The following is a 16,101-nucleotide window of genomic DNA, read 5'->3' as shown; positions in this document are numbered from 1 at the left end:
TATTTCTTAGGCTCTTATTTCATGTATTCATGTTCTTACAGATATAATCATCCTTTTTGGGGAAGAGATGACACATGAAAGATGAAGCAAAACAACACTGGAATATTGTCTTTGGATAAAAATAAACCCCAGATTCTATAGTAACTGGAGACTGACACTCACTTTCCCAGTTTACCTGTAGGGTAAATTCAAGAATAAAAATGAGCTCAGTACAAAGTATATGCTTTCTTGGTGTCAAATGCTGTCAATATCCTATGTGACTAGCACTTTAGATTTATGAACTAGAAGGTGAACTAAAATGTCTTCACTTGGAGGGGCTTTTAAGGAAAGGGGTAATTTTAATATTGTTTAAATAAAATGGTAACAGCAGCTAACATTTATTAAACATTACTACACCTTGGGTACAGAAATGAACTGAAGTAACTCTGAAAACAACTCTATGAATGGGTACCATTACCCTATTTATATGGAAAGAACACTGAGGCACAAAGAGCCTCATCACTAGCATGATCAAGGTCACACAGCCTGCAGTGCTGGCTGCCAGGGCGCAGTCCTGGGCGGTCCCACTCCAGACCTTCCGTCCTAACCTTCAAAGGTCAGGCTTTCTTTAGTGTGTTAGTGTAGGTGTAGACAAGAAAAGGAAGCAAGTGTAGATCAGAGTTTGTAATAATCACATTTTAAGTGGTAACAAGTATATTAAAAACTAGCCTCACATCTGAATAAAGAAAATTAAGTGTCCGGTTAAAAACACAACTTCTAGTGATCAATTTGTATTTGAAACCTGTCAAAGATCCCTATTAATTTTTTTAAAAGACTCTGTGAAGGTATATAAATGAGCTTCAGATTATTTGCCTACGCAAAGGTCAGCCTACAGGGATATTTACTGCCAGGTAAGAAAACTGTGAAGAACTCACTCAGTCTACAATCCAAGGGCTGACACAACCTTAACTATACTAGCGTGAAGAGTCACCATAATATACTTTGACAGCCTCCCCCACTCCAATTATTTTCATAAAAAAACAAATTAAGAAATGGTTCTGTTTTAAATAGAATTTCTGCTAAATAACTATTATCTGGGAAACACATATTATTTGTAAGCAGTGGGTAGTAATGGAATGGAACCAAGAGTCAGCTTTTGAAGCAGGAAACTAAGGCATCATTTTGTAATGCCTGAAGAGATTTTTAAAACTCATCTAAATACCATTAAACATCTGCCCTTTTTATTTCATTGATTTAAACCATTTCTGAAGACTCATGATTCAAAAAGGTAAAGATGGTAATTTAAAAGCCATGGGGGAAAATCTCTCTCCAGGGAACTTTTCACAAAAGCAGCCACCAGTCTCTGATAAGTGCTGAATCTGTTGTGGTATTGCTTTCAGTACAGTATAAATTTATCTGGCATTATCTCCCAGTAATGCATGCATCATTTCCCTGGAAGCAAAGACGCAATGGCTGTAAGTGCAAACAAAGCAGGGGGAAATAGGAGAGCGGGACGTGGAGCGGCAGGTTCCCTGGCTTTAGACGGAAAAATGTCGGTGCCAACAGTTACTATCATTACAAACAATGCGAGCAAGACAAACACTGTTTGCAAATTCAATGTAATGAGCCAGGAAGACAATTTTGAATGAAGGAGTCTACGATTGTTTTTGAGTCCTTTTAGGCAGTATATAACCTAAATGTTTTAAAGGACAATCCCAAACAATAAAAGGTGTAGAAAAAGGTGTAGGAGGGAGTGGTTTCCCAACACTAGATTTTTAAAAAAAATTACTAAGAGGGTGCTTTCTCATCTTTGTATTTAATAGCAGTAGACCTATTTATTTTTTCATTGGAATTAACCATAAATTCTTATGTAAGCTTTAAGAAACATGCCCCCTATCCCCCACCACTTGCTCTCTTCTATGTTACTATATTCAGACTTTTTTGGAACAAGTAAACAAAAATTTATGTACCAACACTGCACCAGATTTAAAGTAATCTACCATCAGTTACTTGACTTCTAAATTACTTTAAATTAAATGTCAACTTTAAATGAATTATAATTAATTTCTTTAGTAACATTTTCAAAATTAAAAGCACCCTTGAGAAGAACCCAACCGAGCTTTGCAAGAAAAAAAACACTCAGAAGGTTGAAATCTAAACACTTCCGGGGCACTCTGGCATTGCCAGGCTGACAGGCTGCTAGGACTGCGAGGCGGTCCCCACACTCTAGTGAGTCTTGTTCACTTGCTCCTCAGGACTCAACTTAGAGCAATTTCCTTCAAATCCCAATTGCCCCCCACATTTGGACTTTTCAACAGACAGAGCCAAAACATGAGGGAAAAAAAAATTGTCACTGAGTTCTTCTACAAGGTCACTGTGCATAAGCAAGTGAAAGGTCAGAGCAACCAAGGTGACTCACCTTCCAAAGGATCCTTATTGAGCCCCAGCTGGCTAATGATGTACCTGGGAATGTCAGTTTTAATACCCTGTCCTTCCTTCGCATGGCCCTCGGCTGCTTCCAGTAGGTAGTAAAATTCTTCGGGATCAAATTCCTAGCACAAGACAAACATACATGGATACTTCTTTGGGACAAAACTGTCTAAGGTTTTATTACATGAGTCTGAGTCACAATAAAATACTGGACAGACATGATGATGGGCTATTTATGCAGAAAGGAAGCAAATGGCTTCAAAAAGTATATAATGCCCACTTCATATTCGAAGTCTATTTTCTAAGGCATTTCAGTCACTGTGTTCCCTGAAAATAAGACCTAGACAGACAATCAGCTCTAAGGCGTCTTTTGGAGCAAAAATTAATATGAGTCAGTCATTTATATTATATTATAAATATTATATTATATTATATTATATTATATTATATTATATTATATTATATTATATTACATTACATTACATTATACCGGGTCTTGCATTAATGTTTGCTCCAAAAGACGCCTTAGAGCTGATTGTCCGGCTAGGTCTTATTTTCGGGGAAACACGGTATGTATTTGGTAACCCAAACAAAATGACCATTTCCAATTTCCATGTAATGTAACTTTGAAGGTACTATCCTCCACTTAAGATATCTATCTTAGTGAAAACACACAGAGATCTGAATTTTTAATTGTGCGTTTTTAGCAAAGTTTTAAAATCTGGGAATCTCATCCAGAAGATTCACTTTCTGTCTCCACACAAATAGCCACATACAAAAGGAGTAATGTTAGAATACAACGGTTTTGCAGGAAACTCCCGTAGTACACAAGTGTCCAAAAATATTAGAAAGAAAAAGCTCAAAATTATCACTTTTTACCAGTACACTCTAAAATTAAGTCATTAATATTCATATAATGTGAAGGCTAAGAAAGGAAAACATAAAATTAGTGCTTCCAATTATCTCCATTTTTAAAAAATCCGTAGCACATTTTTCTTATGTATTTTACTTTCATTGGTGTCTGTTGCTTCTAGCATGTTGTAAAAATCTTCAGAATCACATTACTCTAGATGTATGCATGGATTTACATGTTGTAAACAATTATGCTTACAGATTTAAAGTTGATAAAATTACAGTTGCTATTTTCAGTCCTACTTCTTAGATTCCACCACCCAGAATTTTTCCTATTTTTATTAATGACTCAAATAGGAAACTTTGGAATCAAGATTTCACCTGACAATTATTCAAGAGTTTCTAAAGGTCATATAAAAAAAAGCTTGCTGCAAATGAAATAAAGCCAGGCCAGTACATGTACTACGTCTCCCTTTACAGACACCTGCAATGAGAGGGCAAGCCTGGAACTGCAGGCACGAGACCACCGGTTGGGGAACTCATTCCCCACAACTCTGAAACTCCACTTTCCTCTGAGCTTTAAGCAGTCCTGAAAGCAGCAACATTTTCAAATCTACTCCTGAATTCACTTGTTTCTGTCTTTGAGGGGTCACGCTTTTACTTTTTCTCTTCTCCTTAGGAGTAATTACTATAAAACTTCATTTCCTCTTTGAAGGCACGATCTTCTCTGAGCCTATCTGCGGCTGTCCAGAGAAACAAGTTTTAATGCTAAGTGGTATTTTCCCCCAAATTAAAAAGTGACAGAACTACATGCATGTGGTGCATAATTCAAAAGGTACACTAGGACAATAAATAAAAACTAAGGCGTCCTTTTACCTGCATTTGCCAGTCACACAGTTCTCCTCCTTCCCAGAGGCATCCAGAGTTTGTTTTCCCCTTTATCCTCCCAGGGACACTAACTGCCAAATGGTGCTTTTGATTCTGTGCTTCTAAGGGTCTTGAACACTGATGCAAAGCCCTACTCCACCCCACCCCCCACCTTTTCCCTCAAGATTTCTCCTCTACCGTGTCTCACTATGCACTGATATATGTTTATGGGGCTGTGAACATCTCACTAGTACAAAAAGCTACAAATGTTAATTAAAATAATGGCAAAACAATAGCAATACAACCATATATGTATATGTGAGTGTATGTATAATTCTGAAAAGCTGTATTGTACATTGTGTTAAAAATATTTTAATGGCTAATACAACTTAAAAATGAGTTTTGATACTATGTTAAGCCCTTTTAAAATCTACTCTTATGTTCAAAGCTTCATATTTTTTACAGTGTTAAATGAAATCTCAATCAAAATTACATAAAACAGAAATTTTAAAAGAAGAAAATGATCAGACCAAAAATATACATAAATGATAAAGTGATCTAATCTGTAAATGTCTTATTTCTTCAGGTCTGGATGAGGCCCTATTGTATTTTCCCAATGGGCTGCTCACTAGCACTTATGTCTAACATGCCACATTTAAAAAATATAAATAATTATAACAAAATAATTATATTGTATCTCTGATTTCCCTCTCTCTGCATTTTGGAAACTGAAAAAATGAGGCTCAGCAAGTATTTTAAATCAGCTGTAACACAGTGATTACACTGAGATAAGGTGAGCACATATTTCATGAGCATCTGTTAAGTTTGATCAGACTGTGATACGACTGTCACTTGATGCAGCACAGGTTCTAGAATTCTTACTTAAAAGCCAGAAAACAAAAATGACATAAGGTATCATCATAAACATTCACAACTGTAGTTCCTGTTGACTCTGTTTAGCTCTGGTCTTTGAAGCCAAATGAAATGGGAGCTTTCTGATGGCCAAGGCTTTCCCACAGTTAACAAAAAATAATGGAGTCACATCTAGGGATAACTTACCAGGCACTCTAATAACCGAGCAGGGCGGGCAATAACAATTAAGATCCTTCTGACCAGCTGTTTAATAAATGCCAATTCTCCACTTTCTGAACGATCATGAGCCTATGAAAAAGCAATGGAAAGAATGATGAAACAGAGTTGCTCCATTAAACTGAAAAGAAAATCAGCAAAGCATGCTAATTAGATAATTGCAAATATTCTAACATTAAGTGCTTTAGAAAACACTTTTTAAAAGATTGATAAGTGGACGTTATCTTTACATAAATGGACACTATTAAATGTCTATATCTACAAAATGACTCTATTAGCTAAATTCTAATTGCAAAACTTTGATTTATTCCCTGTGTGAAAAAATTAAAAGTTAGGGCTCCTACTGTGAACCATGAATGAAGGAGACATTAAAAGCTCATGACACATTAAGCACATGGTACAAACAGAGTGGGCATCTGCTGGAGAACCTTGATTTTCCAGATGTAATGTCTTAAATGTATGAAATGGCTAACCAAGAGAAGGACTTCTTTTGTTATCCTGGGTATTTAACACATTCATGAAATATATTTTACATAATAATATATTTAGTCTCTAAATTAATTATTTCATGATATGTAATAAATGCATATTACTTATTTCAAACGTTAGGTGGATAATGTTTATTTATACTTGAATACATACACATGATTTCTGTTAAACATGTTGAATAAATAATATATAGACACTCAACTCAGTGAAATTTAACTGACTTATAAACTTTTAAAGCTGCATTTTACATATTGCCTGCATGTGAAATCGAAGCACAACAAATATCCTGAGATCAAAACCCAGTTTATTCAGTCATTTTAATTTTCAATGATATTTTCTTGAAGAAATGAGGTAAATCTGTATCAAAGCAGATATAAAACCAGTTTTAAAAGTTTAAGTGTAAACTTCTAAGCATACTCACTTTTAGGCCTTCTTAATTTTTAAATTGTTATGATTTACTTTTCTCTAAAGATTAAAAAAATTCAAGGTGATACTGGTGCAAAAGAATGTAATGTCACAGACACAGTAACAAACATTCAAAATCATTATTGAATGTGTTTCATTCCGACAAGGACCAGCCCTCCCATGGAAAGAGCTAACAAACAGGCCAAATCTATGAACCATGATGATATTTAGCAGTAAAATGACTACTGAATTTAAGCCACCAAATCAAAGACAACTTCCTAAAAATTAGGTACAAAAATCGTATACCTTCAAAAGCAAAACAGATAACATTTGAAAGACAAAAACAGGAAAAACGACCCTTGGTGAATAATTTTAGAATGGAATGTGTTCAAAGCAAACCAACTAGTAACTATAACTATAGGTCCTAGTAACCCGTAAGAATGCTAGGACATATCTATAAGGAGATATACATAATATTTAAACTGTCTTTAAGATTTCTTTCCAATTTTTGTTTTCCAACAAAAACATTTTGGAAGATACAATGAATGCCAAGAAATAAGTATATGAGGTATGAGCAAAAAATACAGTGAATGTTTAAATTTTTTAAAATGTATTACATTGAAAGACACATTGCCATTAATGCCCCTCAAAACACTCCCCTTCACTTCAAACACACTTATTACATCATTCTTGCCACTTTCTGAAGCAGTTATGGAAGTCCTCTTTCATGTCTTTAGTTATGTTGTTGTAGCTGCTCTGGTGTCCTGGATCGATTCAAAACATTTACTACCTTTCATGGTCATTTTGACTTAGGGAGCAGCCAGCAGTCGCATGGTGCTAGATCCAGTGAATAAGGCAACGTTTGTGTTTGACATAAATTGCCATACCAGAAACGATGTGTGACTCAGAGCCTTTCTGTTGTCATCATAAAATACGGTGAATGCTGCTGCAGAGGACCATCCAATGGAAAGGTAGGAATCTTCAAGACGGGAAGCAGCATGTCAAACCTTAGTAACAATGTGTGACAAGTTTCAACTTGTTTGGTGAAATCAGTCAGATGTGAGCTACGGTTGAGAGAAAGTGTGTTTTCAAGTGTGCCATAAATCATCCTCCATCATGACAATGCTGCGTGTCATGCATCACTTCTGGTATATGGCAATTTCTGTCAAATAAAAACATCACAGTGTATCCTCATATACCTTATTCACCGGACCTAGCACTGTGTGACTTCTGGCTCTTCCCCAAAGTCAAAAGGATTCAGGACATCGGGGCAGCCACGACAGCTCAACTAAAGACACTCATGAAAGAGGACTTCCAGAACTGCTTCAGAAAGTGCCAAGAGGATGGGAACAAGTATGTTCGAAGCAAGGGGGGAGTATTTTGAGAGGGATTACTGGCAATGTGTCTTTTACTGTAACAATTTTTTTTTATTTAAACATTCACCATATTGTTTGATCACACCTCGTATGTCTTCTTTATGGTTTATCCTTAATCAAAACTAAAAGATAAAACTTTAAAGATGTAGCAAAAAAGAAAAATCCCACCTAACTTCTTGATTGACAGTTTGGGCTGAATTTCCTCTTACTATAATAATTACTGCTTTAAAAATTCAGAAATGTAAAGGAAATCTAAAAAGCCTGAACATGCTTTGGTGGTCACTTCAAAGGGAAACAAGAACTCTGTATCTTAAAAAATTTAAAAAAACAGTTTACATTATACAAATTCCATTTTAAAAACTACTCAGATCATTCCTACTTCTAACTTCTAAGAATTATCAGCCATAACTAAGGCCAAAACATACAATGGCTTGTATTAACTCAAATGATACTTTACCTACTAACAGTATTAGGTAGGTGGCAGCAGCTTTGTGAAAACACCACCAAACAAAAACCACACACACAGCATGAGAAGAGTAGTAGTTTCTTGACTGCTAACAAGAAGCTCCAGCACTCATGGATCCCCTTTGTTTGTATTTTAAGTGTTGTCCACTATACAATATACTGAGACCCAGATTTGAGGGTAGGTTATAGTTTCCAAAGACTTTTATTTTCTTTGGCTAATTACACCTAAGTGACACAAAGAATGGAGACATAAAAGCATTCATCTGGAATTGACCTGGACGTTAGGATTTTAAAAGGCATCAGTTAAATCATGCAGTCGGGACCTCAGAGAGACCTAGGTATGGAAAAGACTGACAATGGGGAAAGCGACTGGGAGACAGGCCAGGCAGGAGCACAGTGTCACAGCTGGGAACTGACAACACAGCGTCATGGGGACGGCAAAGCGAGTGCCCACAATTTGGCTCCATCCAAAGGGGCACGCTCCCCTGAGACCGTTTTGCTCCAAACTCTGGAAAGACATTGTAGACATGACTCTGAAGAGAGTTTTAATTTTTACAAAAGCACTGATGGAAATGTTTACCTGTGAATATAAACAAGAAAGCTTTCTTATCCATACCCAACAATGCCCTTTATGCCACAAGTATACATGCTTCTCTGCCCTAAAGAGAAATTTCTCTAAAAATCAACAATTTTAACAATTATATGGGCCATTCAGATGAGTTTTGAAACCCTACGATGTTTTTCTTTAAATTGCCATGAAACAATCTGCCAAGTCTATCATATAGAAACAAAATTAAGTGGGAGATTTCAGTGTAAGTAGCTTTGGATATCAATTGTATCCTTCTCAGGGAATGCCTATGAAGGCAGGAAAAACAAAGGATTAAACTGGTAATTATGGTAATATCCTGGGACAGAACTGTGTGATTAAGAAACGAGTATCTCACAGAGACTGACTACAGAGTTCCTTTCTTATCTATTTAAAAATGCACCATTTAACAAATATCATTTTCAAGGTATTCTCATAAAAAGTAATATGCACAGTGTTTCCTGCATTTTCCAGAAGTTGATTTAATTAAAAGGAACAGCAGAATTAGATAGTTGATGACAAATCACAACAGATCAATTATTCTGATCTTTCTCCCACCCTGCCTCCCTCCCAGTTACTAAGGAGCCAAATAAATTCCAGGCACAGAGTGAGGACCCAGAGAGTTAGAGATGATTTGGAGGTGATCCTTGACCCTCCAAGAACCCAGTGGATGCTGGTGAAATGAGGCCCCGAAACAGATCATTACAATGCACTGTGGCTACATGCATCGAGACCGAGGGTACGACCACAGGCCACGTTATGGTTTTGTAGGCAGAATGGAGTCTCTGAAGGAAGCTAGACAGATGATCTTGTAGCTGCACAGAAGTATGAATTTGAAGGGTGAGTAATGGAAGGGAGGCAGACCCATGAGGATGAGGGCCTGAGCTAGCAGTGGTCATGGAATAGGAGAGAGGAGTTGAACTCTTATCGGTGAGTTTAGCGAAAGGGGGTCAGAAGCCACCTATGCAACACATATTTACTGAGTCCTTCTATGTGTCACACCTTATCCTAGGTGAACTTAGATAATATCCCTGCCCATACAGACATTATGTTCTAGTGCAGTGCTACTCAAACTGTGGCCCAAAGACTGGTACCAGTCCATGAACTGTTATTGGTCTGTGATTTATAAGCACCATATTGAGAGTAAGCATTTAGCAACTCTTACGGCAATTCTACACTGCTGGAACACCCAAATGCATCATCATTTTCCTGTAAATTAATTTTCATTTTAATTTATAGGAGAATTGGTCCATATCAAATTGGAAATTAACAACAAACACCAAAAACAATGTGTTCATCCCCAAAGGCAGCCTGAGAAACACTGCCTCAGTGGACTACAATAGGCTGAGATGTGAGAAACGGGAACAGAGTATAGAAAACTCAGTGGGGAGGCTTGGGTGGGAAAGGGAAGAAAAATAATGGTTGCTAGTCAGAGAGGGATCTTCTTATCTGGCCACAAGTCAGTATGTTGGAGGAAAGGACAGATGGATTTCTAGAAAACTAGGATGCTAATATTTTCCTTCAGTTCCATGCAATTATTTACATATTCATGCTTAGAGAAAACAATCTTTGATTATGTTTACATGGGCATAATTTATTCCCTGTGAGATACAGAAATGCAATATACCCAAATACATAGGTTAAATAGGTTTTACTTGTAGGCTGTGGCTGATCAATTTCAGTTAGAATAGCAATATTGTGTACTAATTCCATTCCACCACACACACTCCCTTCCTGGCCTGGGTATTATCAGGAGCTAGGCATGCAAGTGTTGGATTTACACAAGCCCTGTGTTTATCTGTCATTTTGGAAATTGGTTATTTTCTTAGAAGCATAACTGACACTAATGAAAATATAAGTTGCCATTTACCACCCAACACCACATGCAGGTTAATTAATAGGACACACAGCCTGGAAGAAGCCAGCAATTTTCCATTTAGCTTTTTCAGATATTAGAACTAGATAGCATCATCAAATAATACACATACACTCAGGCAATTTATAACTTTATGGCTAAGTGCGGGGAAATCACTGCTTCAAAATCCCTCACAATCCACTTATCCTAGAGCCACAGATTGTTAGGTCCCAGAGTTCCTGTAAAGGTTAGTGCATTAACTTTCTATTACTATAAAGGGTGACCAGAATCAATTTACAGCAAGTAGCAATCAGGTTTTTTTCCCTTCTTCTTCTTTGCTTCCCTGGAATATGAACTCCAGCTCACGGTGAAGACTTGTTAAGCAAATGCTCTCAGAAAATGCTTCTTTTTTTCAGGGGACAAGCAATACAAATCAGCAAACTTTATATGGTGCATGGTGCTTACCTCCTGTAGCAACTTATCTAATTTGTGCTGTAATTCAAGGAAGTATCGTGAGGTGATGAGACCCTGATGGGATTTATCCAAGCAATCTCGAGCCAGTTCAATAATCTGATGGTGAGTGAAACTCAGCACTCCATCTGCTAGGGGAAGAACGTGGTCAGGAGAGTAGCTGGTGATAATTTCCTTTAGACGGTCTTCCATCTGAGCTGTAGCCTATTTAGAGAACACATGCACACACAGATAAAATACAAGGAAACGTACCTGTGGACAACTCAACCATCACATTTAGCTTGCATTTTCAGAGACCTCTAAGTTAGTAAATAGAATTCTAGAAATTATATATAACGGAAGCCTCATTTCTGTATGCTATTCATCCTGTAATGGTCTGATACATGTCATTAGATGTTGGTCAAAGCTTACATAATGTACAGCACCAAGAATGAACCCTAATGTAAACTGTGGACTTTGGGTGATTATGACATGTCAGCAGAGGTTCATCAACTGTAATAAATGGACCACTCTGGTGAGTGATGTTGATGCAAGGGGGTCGTGCATATGTGAGGTAAGGGAATAGTTAGAACTCTCTGTACTTTCTGCTCAATTTTGTTGTGAACTTAAAACTGCTCTAAAAAATAAAGTCTATTTGGAAAAAAAGAAGTAGCGCGAGGTGAAAGAAAGATTTCAGATATATAAGAGAAACTGAATATCCCAGGGTGATAATTACATTTTTGCTATGCCCTATCACGTGTAAAATGGCCCATGTAATAAGCTTCTTTAAATAACTCAATATCTGTCGAATGTTACCATGCTTTCATTTCAGATCTTGGGCTCTTTCAGATAGATTGTCAAAAATATCAATTAGCTCTGTTTCGAGGTATTCAAAAATCAAGACTGTTGCTAGAGTTCCACAGGGCAGGCCAAGAGTGTATTCTCTTGGCTATGTTTTCCTGGATGAGGAATAAGCATCTTACACCACCTTAATCCTTTTCTCAAAAAGCTACATAATGTGCAGAAGGCCAAGGAGATTGCCTTGGTAACATAAATCTGAATTTCCTTTCCAACTTTCATTTCCTTCTCTGTGATTCCCTATGGCCTAGTCAATACTCCTTGTTTACATTAATTGCCTACCCAAGGAATTCCTCTGCTTCCTGCTCCCCTCTAAAATCCTAACCAGTATTAACTAGTATAGTCAGGATCTGTTTCCCCGGTGAACAAGTCACATGTGATAAATGGGCTGAAATGGCTTTGATCAATGGCATCAATGTTGGGTTCATTACAAATAATAAGTACTTTACTCCTGATTCATGAAACCAAAGATTTCCTTTTGTTCTCTTGCCAAGGGTTACAAAAGTGGGGGTGGGTGGGGCGGGGTGTAGGAGAACAGGAACCAAAGGGAGAGGTTGCCTTCTCCCACACGTGTAGAAACACTCTGGTGGAAAAGCCATGAAAATGAGGGGACAGGGACTATCAGCCAGAGGCTTGCTGAAGCCAGGGCACCTGGTGACAACCCTCCACCAAGTGCTTTCTGGCTCAACTTCCTTTTGCTAGTCTAATGAGGAAACATTGCAACTGAACCTTCACTACTAAATCAACAGGGTTAGACATATAATTGCTAAAAAGATAGGAAGTCATAGGAAAGAAAAATAAGGTTAAAAAGAACAAAAACGACTTTCATGACATACTAGTCTATAGGCTTCTGAGGAAGAAAACCGGTTCTGCCTGACAACACAGGAGCAGGCCCGGAATGTGGGCCTAAGAAGCACAGTGTCCAGAGGCCTTTCAAAGCCGACTCTCCCTGTAGCACCTCACCAGGCTCACCCAATGGTGGTACATGCAGCCAGCAGGACTCACCTTCGAGCCCGTTCAGCAAAGAGCGTGGCCAGCTCTCAACAGTTGTTAAAACTGTTTGGTACCTTTCTAAGAAGGCGATGGTGCTGTTTTATGCCAATCATTGCTAGATTGAACCATTACTTCCCTTAAAACCACCTTAAAGACGCTCAACCTATGTTGCCTGTATGTTTCCATGCTAGGCATCTTCAATTCAACTCATTACCTTTGGGAACCTTTCTTTGTAGACATGGTTCATCATAATTATTTCATGGTCACAGCAGGCGGGAGAACGTCCAGGGCTGCAAGCAAAGCAAATTACCCTTTTAAACTTGCCACAGCATGAAATGAAAATAAGCCTTTTATTTATAAACAATTGGTTGCATCGAAAGTACTATGCAGTCTTTGTAAAAAAAAAATGTATATTAGGTAATAAACTACAAAATCAGTCATTAGCACACACATACATACCCGTAAACATAGAGACACCCTCAAGAGGAATCAAAAAGAAAGCTCAAGAAGTAGAATACCACAAATTAATTACAGCCATACTATATAACTAATTCAGAAAACATTCTTCAATTGAGATTATATTTTGTATGGAGCATGCACTTGTGTACTAGTTCTGGACCCCAATTAATGAACTACAGTATAAAAGAAAATAGGGTAGCTACAAAAACAACATCAAGGACATGCTCAAGTGTATAATTTCACACTTTTATCATACACCTGCGCTCTGCCACGTCCCACTGAAGAGGTTTAGGAGCCTTCCATGGCACAGGTGTCACCACTGAAATTCATTTTCTAGCCTAGCAACTATTTATTTGGCATGCTGAGGTCGGCACTATGTACAATATGAAACAGAGGCATAAATTGTTGTGAGTGTTCTTTATTTCAGTAGTGGGTCCGTGTTCCTTCCTAGTGGTATACAGTGGTGTAACTTCGGCGTGCGTGTTTATATTCCTGGGAGGAGATAGCTTGCTCTAGATATCCTAGGATCTCCTCTCATCAAATCTACAGGGCACCTACCTGTGCAGTAAAATACAATGCCATTAAATGAATTTGTAAAATTGGTCTTTTATTTCATATTTCAAAATAATCTAACACATCCCACAATTACTGAGTTTGGCTATACTTACTATCAGTTTATGATGCTAAATAAGAAAAGTACAAAGGGAAAACCCTTCTCAGTAAACTAAAATATTCAACTGAACACCTGACAAACTATTATTTATAATAAAACCTTAATATATCAAAGTGCACCAATTCTGTAGCATCAAGATCTCATGCTGGGCGGACCTGGAGATAGACTGACCTGATCCCCTGCATAGAAGGACCTGTTGTCCCAGGTCCTCACCGAAAGCCACGTTCTTCCTAGGATACTATATCCAATGACTGAGGCGGAGAAATAAAAGATAGCCATTTGGTCTGGAGGGGCAGCTCTTAAGGGTCACGTCATTCTCTGTGGGGTCAGGCACAGCTTTGGGCCTGTATGGTGCCTCGACTTCTCCCTCCGCCTAATCCTGCTTCTTCCCCTCCCTTCCACAGCTATTGAGCTAATAAACACCCAAGTACTCCCTAATAAACACCCTCATCTGTTTTCAAGTTTGCTTCCTGAAGAACCAAACTGTGATGTATATTAGTATTTTTTGAGACAAGGTCAAAATAAAACCGGCCTTACTCAATGTCAAATGACCTACATCTGACATCCACAAAACTCAAGGGACATACTCCTAACAGTTTGTTCATAATCGTGAGAAAGTAAGACTGGTGATGGGAAGGAAGAATGAAAGATCTGGGTGGACTTTTATAATGTGGGATCTGAATTCTACATGTGAATCTGACTCCTTTTCAGCCAAGTTTCTCCCTCTTAAACCATTAACTGCTCTTGCACCATAATTAGATTGCAATGAAATTTCCAATGCCTAGAAGTTTTTATAGGTGATCCTTTTAATCCACTGTGATTACTGCTACTACAGCAATTAATAAATTGTGAGAATTTAAAAGAAAAATAATAAGATGCTTTTCAATGGTAATTAACAATATCATGTATAGATGGGGGAAAAAAATCACACTATATAGTAGTTCACAAATCAGTTAACGCATATATGAATTAGAGGACCAAAGGTCTTCCTTGAAATGGTTGAAAAGAGATAATCCAATAAGTAACATTTTTCAATCAGGTCTACACACCTCAGACTTCGGGAACGGGGGCGCATGGGCGTGTTCCTGCATCTGTTCTCCGTGGCAATGCTTTCAGTGGTACAAAAATGTTTCGATAAGAAGTGTAATTCATCTGGCGTTGGTTGGTATGGTAACTGATGCAATTTCTCCTGGGAGGAACAGGATGACTAAAACAAACCAAAGGGAAGTTATGTGACTACCTCAAAACAATTCTTGAAGTGACAATGAGATCAAATCACTAAAACTTGATATACCACCATTTTCTATTGTTTCCTTTTCATGTTATAATTACAATAACTAATGCCAACATGATAGTGCCTTGATACTTTCTTTGGGAGGTCAAAATGGCTTCCACAGTTCACCTCATTTGTCTGTAAAACAACTTCCCCGAAGACAGTTTCCGCTCTGGAGAAAACTCGGGCTCCAAAAATGGATGGGACCCAGTCAAAGCCAAAGCAAGAAAGTGATAATTGGAGGAAGAATTTGGGTGCATTAAATGACAGATTAGTTCTCAACTGAGTGCTTACAATCGAACACCGTGACTTTTAGGCAAGTAACACAAAATGAATTGTCTGACGTATAACCATAAATAAGGTAATGAGATCTCTCTTACAAAGCATGGTACCCTTTGATGCAATTATCATCGATATGTGCCCTGGGTGAAAAGGAGAACAGAAGATACTTTTCTCTAAATGCCATTGTTTTAAAAATTGGAATTTTTTTTTTTTTTTTTCTTTAGCTAAGACTATCATTATTTTTTAACAGCTTCAGTGGTGATGAATTTTTAATCCCTTAAGTATAGATTTGCTTTTTAAAAATTTTCACTCATTACTTGGAGCAAGGCAAGGTATAAAAGGTGAATGGTTAAATAACACTGCTTTTAATCAATCTGAGAAATATAACTATAATGCAGAGACTTGTTTTTGTTTTTATTGGGCAGTGAACTCTGTAAGCAATTCTAACAAAAGAGATGGAGAAATTTTTGAGTAATGGAAACACGGTTAGAATAAGCATATTTTGAAAGATACCACACATTTGAAAATTCAGTTATAATAGGTTATTTTTCATTTAACAAAAGTCATTAGGTTAAGAGCACACTTCATAAACACTGAAGCACCACAATGCAGTAATGCTAGAAATTAATGACTAGAACTCAAAAATATCCTTATACCTTGAAATTGCAAAACGTTACTAAGTACATACAGTGACAGAGATTTTTATAATATAATGAGATT

At 37.4% G+C, this 16,101-nt stretch overlaps 1 protein-coding gene across 13 annotated transcripts in view; it reads right to left on the bottom strand.

Annotated features, from left to right (window-relative positions):
* MAST4 (microtubule associated serine/threonine kinase family member 4) overlaps positions 1 to 16,101 on the bottom strand; it is a 545,650-nt gene that overhangs the window by 49,692 nt on the left and 479,857 nt on the right. For all 13 annotated transcript variants that reach the window (XM_088796536.1, XM_088796537.1, XM_088796539.1 and 10 more), the window contains 5 exons: positions 14,876 to 15,033; positions 12,909 to 12,984; positions 10,859 to 11,068; positions 5,188 to 5,289; positions 2,399 to 2,531 (listed from right to left, as the gene is read on the bottom strand). In XM_088796536.1, coding sequence (XP_088652662.1) covers positions 2,399 to 2,531; positions 5,188 to 5,289; positions 10,859 to 11,068; positions 12,909 to 12,984; positions 14,876 to 15,033 — 679 coding nt within the window. The remainder of the gene's footprint in view (positions 1 to 2,398; positions 2,532 to 5,187; positions 5,290 to 10,858; positions 11,069 to 12,908; positions 12,985 to 14,875; positions 15,034 to 16,101) is intronic.

The sequence above is a fragment of the Rhinolophus sinicus genome, chromosome 3, assembly GCF_057876585.1.
Source record: "Rhinolophus sinicus isolate RSI-liver-muscle chromosome 3, RSI-T2T, whole genome shotgun sequence".
Classification (NCBI taxonomy): domain Eukaryota; kingdom Metazoa; phylum Chordata; class Mammalia; order Chiroptera; family Rhinolophidae; genus Rhinolophus; species Rhinolophus sinicus.
Note: the sequence above shows the minus strand (reverse complement) of the source record. Positions and strands in the feature narration are given on the sequence as shown.